At 35.4% G+C, this 12107-nt stretch overlaps 1 protein-coding gene across 1 annotated transcript in view; it reads left to right on the top strand.

The window, feature by feature from the left end:
• Positions 1-11749, top strand: part of LOC142981014 (EF-hand domain-containing protein 1-like) — a 66616-nt gene extending 54867 nt beyond the window's left edge. Inside the window, exons 9-16 of the mRNA XM_076126669.1 lie at positions 2362-2431; positions 3672-3788; positions 6273-6495; positions 7255-7415; positions 7786-7994; positions 8399-8606; positions 9710-9859; positions 11417-11749. Of these exons, the coding sequence (XP_075982784.1) occupies positions 2362-2431; positions 3672-3788; positions 6273-6495; positions 7255-7415; positions 7786-7994; positions 8399-8606; positions 9710-9859; positions 11417-11692 (1414 nt within the window). The 3' untranslated portion in view covers positions 11693-11749. The remainder of the gene's footprint in view (positions 1-2361; positions 2432-3671; positions 3789-6272; positions 6496-7254; positions 7416-7785; positions 7995-8398; positions 8607-9709; positions 9860-11416) is intronic.
• Positions 11750-12107: the final 358 nt, after the last annotated feature.

Raw genomic sequence — 12107 nt, 5'->3', positions numbered from 1 at the left:
CAGCTGCTGTGGACGTCATCAAATCCCTTGAAACGCGGAACAGCTTAGTCTATGTCCAGATTTTAGCTGCAAAACTGTTTTTGCACGTTTTATAAAATTATATGACGTTTTTGATCATGAAACTTTAAGAATCGTATATAAAATTACGTTAATAGGTTCCATTACCCCTTTAAAAATACCGTTTTCAGCACTCAAATACCTTCGTTTTTCAGTATTTTTTCAAACAAACATTTTAAACAAATTAATGTTGACATAGCTTGACTTCTCAATCGAATACTATCGACCATAACTAGAGAACAAATTGTTTAATTCAAAAATTTATATAAGTAACATTATCACAGCCGGAAGCTCTTCCTACTCAAAGTCGGATAAACACAGAAGCTTGAACTTGCACAGTTACTTTAAGATAACGTCACAAGATAAACTATAGACAGACGTGAAACATTATTTATCACTGTTGCGTCGAGTACAAACTTTACATCCTCACTATTATTATAATTTACATACGATATCTATCTATCTCTGTCTGTCTGTCAATCTGTTAAGCTATTTCGGCAAAACCACTGAACTGATTAAGATAACATTTAGCATGAAGATGATTACCGCAAAGCTTTTCTTTTGAGAAATTTTCAACAGAATGGGACCAGTATTTCCCAATATTGATACATTTAGAAAAATAAGCAATTTATCATATTTAATTGCAAATACCTGTCATATAGAGGTAGGTACAACGTAAATCGACTTTAATAAGTCGAGATGTAAGCATTTAAGGATACATTTTATAGTAGTAATAAATATTATAGGTACAGTTTAAATATTTAAGTGGTTCAATAAATTATATACTTTGGTATTTTACTGTATGTTTGACATGATTGGTCGGTGAACGTCCGACGTCAATTGCTTTTGAGGTCGTATTCGATAATTACAATACTTATACAGGTAATTGGTAAATACAAGGCGAAAAAAAAAGAGGAAATTGTTGTTTGTAAACAAGACTTTGACCAGTTTGAAACTTCCATCAAACGTTATTTGCTGTGTAGTGAGGGCTAATATAATAGTTATTTATTAATCTAAATATACCAATGATGCCTGAAGTAGACCAGTTAGCATGATTACGGGATGATTTCCGTGCCCCCGTGTTTTTAAATGGAAAGACTGTAGCTAAGATTGTAGCTAGGCAGCTATTTTTAGTTCGTAGTATCTTTTGTAAATAATTAAAAAAAAACATCTGTAAGCGGGTATATGTGTAGGATTAGATCATACAAATATTTGTAACCAAAGAAAAACATTAAAAAAGTTCTACGATTTAAACATATTTATTATTATGAAAATACAAAGTCTCAGAGAACATTGCCCATCTAGAGACAAAAAGCACTCATAATACCTATATCTATGGTCACCAATCATTCAAATATGGAGTCACCGAGTCATCATAAAAACAAAACACTGACCTTCCTTAAACTTCTAGAACGAAACTGTCATAAAAACAAACTTAACACACGACGCTGCTGTAAAACTTATGTAAATTATTATAATTGCGACGATTACATACAATTACAGTTAAGAAACAATCAACATTACTGCTACAAGATCTATAACCCCAATCACAGCATGAGCTCATTGTTGTTGTGTTATTTCGATTTCCTTGTAAAAAATATATTAAAACAATCGATATGTCTGAATGATCTACAATAACGATCTTAAGAAAATGATGGTAATAATTCAGTAATCTTAAGAAAATCATGCTAACAATTAATTCTTCAGATTTATTGAATGCATCGTTACTACGTTGCATTGTTTTAATTACGCCTTGAATTTATTATTGAGGTTTATACTTAGATGTATGGCTTTGACAGTGTGGAAAATTCCTTCGATAATTAACCTTTGATTGGGTTATTTTATTATTTAACACATTAATGTCCAATTGAGGTGCAAGGATCTTCTTTCGAAATGAGAAAAGTATAAAGTTTTGTGTCTAACACTTTCGGCATATAGAGCTGCTGGGGACTTTGCTTGCCTTGAGGCCTCGTTACAAGAACTCTGAAAAGTTTCATTATCTTTTCCAGCTCCAGGTACAGCAATTGATAATTATTTCTAATGCACTTATGAATTCAAAAAATCTTTGATACGTAGCTAAGATTAACACTTATGGCGGAGGCGGATTATTTAACCACTGGGGGTTTGCCTTCTCGATTTTATAACTCCAGGCAATCGATGCATATCAGTGATAAAAAAACGAAACATATATCACGCACCTATCGTAGCCGCAACTTTTTGAATTATAGGTACATTAAATGCAAAAATAGTAGATTAATTCGATGTACTAGATACTTTTCACGTTTATTTGTGTTTATTTGTCAGGTCGATGTTGAACATAGAACAGCCACCACCGGTGGAGGTGCACAAAGAATCAAAGAAAGAGTTCCCCAAGGTCAGTCTCCTCCTTTGTTCCACTTCCTGGTTCACAGCGCACTTTAATTATATGGTATATTCCCGGTGTCCACCCCCTGCTTGTCCACCCCGGGTGGACAGAGACACAAATCTTTTAAAAAGTTCTCGGTGTCCACCCCTGGGGGACAGTGAGAATTAATTTTAAATTATTCCCGCTGGCCACCCCGGGTGGACAAACACACGAGTTTCGTATTACTACTCTCATCTTTTACTTTTGCAATTTACGCAAATAATTATCACAATAGGTCACAATTAATCAAAGTCACAGAAAAATCTTGACATCCTCATCCTTTCTAGAAATAAATCAATATTGAAGTCCCCATTGTCAAGTCCCATTCGCATGTCGTGAATAAAATGATCACTTAAAATATTATTTTTTACGTTTATTGTTATAACTTATACCTTGGTTTAATAAGTGCCGCAACTTAGGGTCAATCAACATATTATGGGAAAACACACAATAGATAGTGTACCTACTTCTATTTACCCTAGAGATGTTGATAATATGATTAAACTATATACTTACCTACTTAATTAATTTTGTTATAATTATTTACACCCACTTCCAGCTATCGTGGACATTGAGAATGTTTATTTAAGCAGTGGCTTTGACCACCGGCGGTGAACATCGAGAGTAGTAATATGAAACTCGTGTGTTTGTCCACCCGGGGTGGCCAGCGGGAATAATTTAAAATTAATTCTCACTGTCCCCCAGGGGTGGACACCGAGAACTTGTTAAAAGATTTGTGTCTCTGTCCACCCGGGGTGGACAAGCAGGGGGTGGACACCGGGAATATACCAATTATATTACTTTACAATGATAAATGATGTGGTCTAAACAGTTATAAATTAATAATATTATAATAGTAAATACTATTATATAAAATTGTTACAATAAATCAGTTTTTTTTGCATAATTATAATATTTACAATAGAGGTGTATTGTGGTTAAAGAAAAATACAGTAACCTATGTATTATAACAAAAAAACAAACTAAGTTATGATAAACACGGCAAATATTCTTTTCCTAATTTGCAAATTAGTACAGGCTGATACAAGGGCAAGCCTGGACATCAATCTTAATCTTTGAGTGAAAGTAACGCACGAGTTATTTTTACTTATTTATATTTTTATGATAGAATATATTCTGTTTAAAAATTACGTACCAACTATTTATTTATGGTATTTATTTCAAAACATTCATTTTGTTTTATGTTTAGAGTCTTCCACCGCACATCGGCATCGGTTCTCCCGAGGACACGTTACAGTCATGCTTCGGACTGTTACCGAAGCCTCCTCACAAGGACGTCATCAAGTACAACCTGAACGCTAATAAGGTAATACATACATACGTTTCTAAAATTCATCCCTTTTTCCCATTAAGGTTGAGAGAGACCAAAGAACAGCACTTGTTACTAACTGAACAACCTTATCTTATGTTTCTAATATCACAGTTTCTTTGATGGGACTAGACAAAAACTAAAGAACTCCATTTGCTACGGTCAACTCTCTATAAACTTTGATTCGAAAATATTTGTGCTGAATGGGAATCGCGTTTGATAACAATTAAATCTATAGTCATTACGAAGACTTGTATTTAACAGCAAGCACTAACATTGAAAACCGAAATTTGTACACAAAAAACCCTGAAAACGAAATGAAAATTTGCCTTATGCCGTATTAGTAGAAATGGCGTATTAGCTTTATTAGAATTTGTTTCGCCACAAGTTTTGGTATTTTTCCACGGTATCAATAGCCCACTCTCCGAAAGATCTTATATTTAATATACTAAGACTTGTTTGTACTCTACCTGGTGACATCATACGTCATTTGTAACCTATGCACAAAACACATTTATATAATGTCTAAAGTCAAGGCCTGTTAAGAAATAGACTCAAATTCTCCTACATCAATATATTTACAATATTCTCCGGAAATACTTAAGTGAATATGGAAAATATCTATGTAAACAAAAAGAGTTTTAGAGACGATTTTTAAGAAGAGTTTGTACCTTTCTACCAAGCAAAAGAAAACTTCCATAATATTATATTATATTGGCCATCAAAATTGATAACCAAAATTACACAACTATACCGTAGGATGTCTGAATAAATATCGCGAAGCAGAATTTCTTGCCTTGCATTTTTCGCTACTAGTCGTTGCTAACCGGTATCGACTGCATGTGTTTGCAAAGACATTTAAACACCATCTTGACCCCCAAGTTCAGGCAACTTTACACGCAACTAATTACGTTCGTAGACGTCAAGATAAACAATAAAAACAAGCGGCTATAATTACGCCTACACGTACTAATAATATAATAATCGTCAGACCTCAATGTGCTAAATTACTCGCCATTGTTCAGAAAAATCTTTCTCATTGTTACTTCACGTGTTGTAGTCTAACAACTAAGTAAAGAGCATATGAATGAACGATTTATCTAAAGTATAATTGAGATTTTGGTGTACCTATGTCCATAGAAAAGTAGCCGTAGCAAACAGGTACCTAACTGTCCGCTGCGTGAGTCTGCAACTGAACGATGTTCTAAAATTCTATATTTTGTATGCCTTCGCCACCCGCATACAAGGCTCCAAGTATACAAAAGTCTTTACTAAGTTATTAAAATGGTATCGTAATTGCTAAAGAAAATGAGTTTAACAATAAATTGGTTATTCTGTTGACAATTTTGCTATCTAAATAATTCAAGGTTTGCCTTATATATAAGTGCAACTTACAGATTGGACACGAGATTAAACTGGATATCACGCGGTCACAATCTCGTAAAGTGATCGCGTCCCAGTTGTGTTAAATACTTAATTTTTGTTCCGGCCCTACGGATGTATAAAGAATTTAACAATCATACTGGGTCACGAGCGGACTCGGAAAAATTTAGATTTATTTTCTTGTCACACAAATATTCTGTGCTTTAATAAATGAACAGATGATCATTCTTTCAATACATAGATAGTCAGTCTTCTACCTCTTATTCATCGCAAAAATAAAGAAGCAAAAATCACAAAATAACAAATCACAAAGCGATTTCCAGAAAGTAGACCCAAAGTATTCTAAAATGAAATAACCAGATCAAAACTTTAGTAAGATCTCTCCCTACATGCTCTCTCAAAAAGTTAGTGCATTTATTTCCATCGGGCGTCCATAAATTATTCTTTGATATTTGAGTTCGCAGCTTCTTCTCGACTCAATTAAAGTTGCAGAGCTCCACAAAGAATCGAGGAGGGAACTCTTGACTTGCCTCGGTGCCTATCGCCAGGCACAGATTATTACGTAAACATTTCCTGAACGACGGAGCTACATATTTCAAACATCAGTTTGTTGCCTTTAAATTGACAAATAAAAATCTGTGCCTTTTCGCTGAAGAATGTATTTTGAGAAAATACTATTCTTTATTGTTTAAATGTTTTGTTGTGGAACCCTATTTGTCTTTGTGTCAAAACACGTGCACGCACTTAATAGTTTTATGATAAAAACAAATATAAAATGTCAAGATCAAAAGGCTATAAATAATTTTATGAATATAAAATTAAATATAGGTGATCCAAACTAGATTAACAAGAATACCTGTATCACAAACAACGATTAACTTGAGACGCGAATATCAACGCTTCTTTTTTCAATTAGATTTGGATCTTTAAAGCTATTTAAAAAATTCAACATATTTTGTCCATAATATCACCATTCAATGTTTTTAAACCTGCTAACCTATTGGTATAAATTGATATTGAAGCCTGTTAACTCCGTCTGCATTGATAGTGACCACAACAACAACACCAAGTCTCGTCATATTGATCCTCCTTTCACAGAATCTCCGTTATCTGTGCGAGCTCGACTGGATTCACCCTGAAGACGACGGCAGGAAGTTCGTGTTGTCCTACAGCTTGGCAGACGGCACCATCAAGATAGGGGAGATCCCTCGCAGAAACTCCGGCATTACGGGCGGAAAGTTCCTCAAGAGTATGAAGTTACAGACGCCTGAATCTGATCCCAATTTTCCTACATATTTCACGCCGGAAAGATTCTTTATCGGTAAGCAAACTTGTTTGATATTTATTATAACTTTGTAAACATGTCAATATTATTTTCCGTATTTGCAAATTCTGTAATCATTTTGTACCGACGACTCTGTATAAAGCTACAAAGTAATAAGGAAATCTCAATTATTTACCTTCTTTCAAATATTGTTGAGTGTAAACAAATCCACTATTATACTCAAGGCGAGTAACCCGCTCATATTTCTTTAACGAAACTCTCAAGAAAGCTGTCACTTGCACAACTTAGATAACTATCACACTAAGTAAGTACCTAGGTATATGTGGATAGGAAAAGCTCTCATATACGAAGACGCCTGTTACGGAAGTCCGACCTATGAAGTTTCGAATTTTGTGAACCCACGCTAATGGAAAATGTGTAGTTCTTATACATGTGCGGAGAAAGTGAACCTTTTTCATTTGTTTTATCCGAAATATTCCTTTAGCGATATAGTGTAAGACAAGGGTGGGTCAATAAGGATCAGTATTATTTGGCACAACCAGAGTTTTTGGAAACCGTACTATTCGCACGTTAATAATTTTATACCTGAAAAGACTATTGATAGATCATAATAACATTTTTTTTAAGAAAAAATATATAAGTAGGTTTTTAATGATTTATATTTGAACTCGAAAGCACGTGAGAACGTGAATCCCGCGGTAATCTACCGACATACAAGGTCGACCGCTAACTAATTCGCATTTCCTTATTGATTAGCAAATATTTAAGAATTCAAATCACATTTTATTTGTCCAGGTGCAATAGTACCTGTGTTTAAACATCGCTTCAGGATTATCGGCTGCGATCTGTTCGTGTATCGGTACATGTCCGCAAATCCTGAGAAATTCCCTCAGGAGGTGATCGACAACGTGCGCAATTATCACTTACGAGAGGGCAACTTGAAAGACGAGTTCGAGGTAAATATAATAATATGTGAAACTAATTGCTGTATTTGTATGCCCTTTTAACTTTACTTTTCAAATTACTGAACTATTAAAGTTCGGCACTAACATTATATCAATGCAATTTGGCAAAGATATAGTCACGTTTGGTAAAGGGCGTCCACTATTTAATGGGTTTTATTATATTGTTTTTAAGGCGAGTTGATAATTTGCTCATGTTATGGGTAACGATTATCTGCTTGTTTGAACTTTTGCAAAATAGTTGCTTTGGCACCCTCCAATTATTCGCAAACAGAAACTTGCAACTTTTAAGAACCGAAATGCATAGCACAAATCTTAAGAAAACAAGAAATTAATATTTTCTAATGGTTTTCGAACTCTTCAGGCTGCTGTCCGTGATGAACAAGCAGCGGAGACTCGTGCGCAACTCGCTCGCATCGGCATGGCGGCGGTGGCTGAGCCGAACGCTATGGAGAGATGCCTCACCGCGCTGAACGTGGTCGAGGGCAGCGCCACGCCGCCGCGACCACCGACACCGCCCATGACTACTGACCGCATCTCATATGATGATACATTGCGCTCTACTAGAGCTAGGTAAATAAATATTTTAGACTGCAGAACTTCTCCATCCATGATTTACTCATTCAATGGACTGGTCGCGTTGCTGAGTTGGCTTTTAATGATCACACTAGTTCACTTATAAAATAATGGAATGAATATTGGTAAAATTAATGTATTTTTTCTTATCTAGCCTATTTCTGTGTCCCACTGCTTAGCAAAGGCCTCTCCCCTAGACGTAATGTAGTTAATATTTTAAATTTAGGATCATACTTAGACGGTTATACGTTAACCTTAATAACTCCACACTAGGCACAAGTATCTACCTTTAATGCTACGCACTGGTCTATATCTAGTTTCCATCAGTGTCTTCCATCCAGGAATCGAATGGTTTCCGAATGGTAATGCAGTAACGCGATATTTTTTCCTTCTTTGTGCAGCAAACCGACCTGCGACAACATACTCCCACTCAAGGGTATACTCAAGTCTGGCGCTGCTCGCGACGACCACCAGAAAGTGGTGTGCTTCAGCGGTCCTGCGGCCGATGAGCATCGAGAACCAGCCAAGCCTAAAGCCATCACCTACCCGCCAGGACAACAGCCACACTTTAACGAGGATGAAGACTTCTGCCAACAGTATAAACTACCGGTAAGACATTTACTAGGCAAGGTTTATAGTGGTCACAGTTTCTGCTCGTTACTTCGTCCGCTTGGTAAAGAAGTATTCTATACGTTAATTCAAATTCTTAACTGTCTGTGTGTACAAAATCCTTTAGTGTTTTTTTTTTTGCGAAATTGACAAATGTCAAAACATATAAAATTTCGCATGAATGATGATACCTATTATAGTACCTTTATATATACTTTCAAGGCAATAAAGAGGAAGGATAGTGAAAACAAATCTGTATTGCGTAGTCGATTAAGTAATGATCACGTCAGACACTACTTCGCGGAAATGTATTGTTATAAAATACAGGAAAAACTTTGATCATACCTAGTGGACATCTCTGATTATTATTTTCTACTAGAATTGATAATAAAATTAGTAACATATTAAGCTAAACTGTTCCATTTTAACAGTATGACGTAAGAGCATTTTGGATTATTAGGAAAGAAGGAATTGATCAACGTTGGCCGCGTTAGTTTAGTCAGGAAATAATTTGATAAACAACTTAAAGCTATAGTTATTCCTTTAACCAAGTTAACTAGTTAATAAACACTAACGCCATTAGCTATTTAATTACTCTCAAGTAGGAACAATTTAAAGATAAAAGTGACTTCAGCAGAGCGGAATGCAATAAAAAACTTCGCTTGAGTGGGCACACATCGCACAATTTGCTATGCGCTGGCTGGATAACTTAGTGCATGCAGTTGCCGCTGGGATCTGACTGCTAGGTGCATTCTTCAACAAGATCTAAAACGCTTTAAGCCTTAGTAGATAGATGCTAGTCGACAAACTGTACCTTACACAGGACGTTTTAGACATCGTTACTTTGTAACATGTGGCAATGATTAAAGTTCTTTCACTAGTTTCCCTACTTATTGATGCTAGTGATTTTTAAAGGCATTTCAATGCATTTTTTTTAAAGTTTCTTCTCTCTGCCTTCGTTCTTTTAATTGAATCTGATCAACTAGTGTGAATTATTTGCGATTTTAATTCTTACTAAGTATTTGCTTTTACTATTTGATATAAATAGGCGTGATAATGTGTTATGTATAATATTTCTAACTAATAAGGCCTTTTGTTCTTAGGATGATAAGGAGCGTGCAGAACGTCGTGCTCGCAACGAATGCGCGTATGAGATCGTGCCCGGAGCACAACAAACAAGTATCCCAGGCGAAGAGGACGAGAAATCCAAGCTACCTGGCTACCTCGGCACTTATGGCGTCGACTGCAAAGAGGTAAAAACAATTTTTAATTTGCATGTTTTAAAACTAGTTTGGTTCTTAGGTCAAAATTATACATAGCCATATTAGCTATAATGTTGGGTGTTTAAAGTTCAGTTTATTGAAATACCTTGCTTTTAAGCTTCAATGTTTTATCGGGTCGTCTGCTCGTAACATGTCATTAGAATAGAATCAGATGCGGCTGCCTAGCCTGGGTAATTATGTAGTAGAGCTAATTAAAACAATGTGATGTAAAGGACAGAGACACAGAGAGTACTTTTTTAAATATGAATTAGAAATTGCTGACACTACATGAATCGACTTTTCGGTTACTTGATTTAAAATTACGCGCATGTCCCCATTCTCTCAGTACGAAAAATAATGTTAGTTTCATGTAAACACATCGTCTGCTCTAAGTATGTCGTGTAACACTGAATTTTCCATCGAGTCACGTTACTCGTTTTCCGGTAAATGGCTTTCATTTGCCACAACATTTAATAGCACCCTTACGCACATACTCTAGCACACGATGATCAGGAAAACGATTAAATAATAAGATAATTACTGCGATAGGGTTCCTGATGAGGAGTATGGCGGCTCAAGTGTACCCCATTTTATTTTATCGTCGCTTTGGTTACCTAATTAATGGGTCATATCTGCTCAAATCTAAATATTTGTCCTTTTACGGGCTGAAAACTATTATGGCAACCCAGGATAAATATCGTTTGGCTTAATTAGTGGAATTTAAGCAGATTTTTTTCATACATTACTTATGCTGTTATTTTTTATAGTAAGTGGTGATATAAGTAGAAGCACTTACCTATTCTCGTTTCTATGAAATGGCTTGTAATAAAGATTGCCGTAGTGATATTATTAGATGTGTTTATGTTGTTTAAAATACGTCGAATCAAGGTTTTCCTGTGGATATTATTTATAAGTAGCTATACTACTGGATAATGTTGACTTTAACCTTTAGAAGCAAAAAACTAACATGTTTTTGTCCACGTTATACGGGTGTGTCCATAAAATCAAACAAGAATTTTATTTGACAAAAGCGCATACCTACGACTTGTTTACGATGGGTAGGTCCCTAATAAGAACATTAGGGATATATAAAGCAACATTAATTGCTATAATCCTTTATATTTTTTGCTTGTGGTAGCGTTAAATAAGCTAGTATTGTACTGAACTGGTGTCTAGTAAGCTGAGAGCTTATAACTGTTTTAAAACTGCTATGTTGATACCTAAGCCTTGATCAATATTTATTGACCTCGGTCATTTATTAATTGTATAATGTACACGAAGCTAGAATACATTCTCTATGCATATTTAAGACTGACAGTTCAACCTGATTGTTGAGGAAAAATATTGATAAAATGTATTACAGTTTGTTTTAATTTCGCACCTGTTAAATTAACAGACCATAAAATTTGTTATAACAGCAAATGTATGTAGGCACGTAGCCAATTTATGTGCGGACAGACACCGATCATGCGGAATAGTCTTATTTGTTCTATGAACCAACATACCTGAAGACCCCTCTTATCTAAGCACAACATTTTCTTTTTCTAGATTCCGGAATACATGCGTCTCTCTCCAGACGCGTACGAACGCGTTAAGAAACTCCGTCGTGAAGTCCCGGAGATTTCTCCGGCGGCGACTCGCATAGCGGATTATCCTCGCTTGTCGCCGCCTCCCGTCGACGCCTGCATCAACCCACCGCCGGAACAGACCGGACCCTGTGCCCGTAAGAAGGAAGAAGACGTGGCCTTTGCTTGCCCACACGTGGAACCAAAGAAACCTTGTTGTGACCCAGATTTAAGAGAAAAAGAAGAGGGAGGTCACTAGAAGCTGAAAAATGATTGGTTAGATTATATACCTAATTTTTGAGTTTGATTTCCTTGCATGGAGAATAAAAAATTGCTTGTATTTTATTTCCATTGGTTTATTTTACTAAAGCAACAAACTTATTTTGCTTTCTTTTCTGCATCAAAAAAACTAGGTATTCACGTCAAAGTTGATATTTAATAATAGCAGGTTCTATTTGCAGCAGTCAAGGTTAGTCTTGCAATTAAAACTGTAGTTTGAAAATTTCCTTCTTGTAAATGATTATATTATCGTATAATACATAAATTGATAATGAGACGAACGCTTAATACATAGAGTACTAAATAAAACATCAATTAAACGATGGTCTTGTTTCCTCTTCATGAAGTCTGGAACTTAATTAGAAATATTAGGTAATAATTAGTATAAGGTACTA

Source organism: Anticarsia gemmatalis, chromosome 2 (assembly GCF_050436995.1).
Source record: "Anticarsia gemmatalis isolate Benzon Research Colony breed Stoneville strain chromosome 2, ilAntGemm2 primary, whole genome shotgun sequence".
NCBI classification, from domain to species: Eukaryota; Metazoa; Arthropoda; class Insecta; order Lepidoptera; family Erebidae; genus Anticarsia; species Anticarsia gemmatalis.
This window is presented reverse-complemented; position numbering and strand designations above follow the sequence as displayed.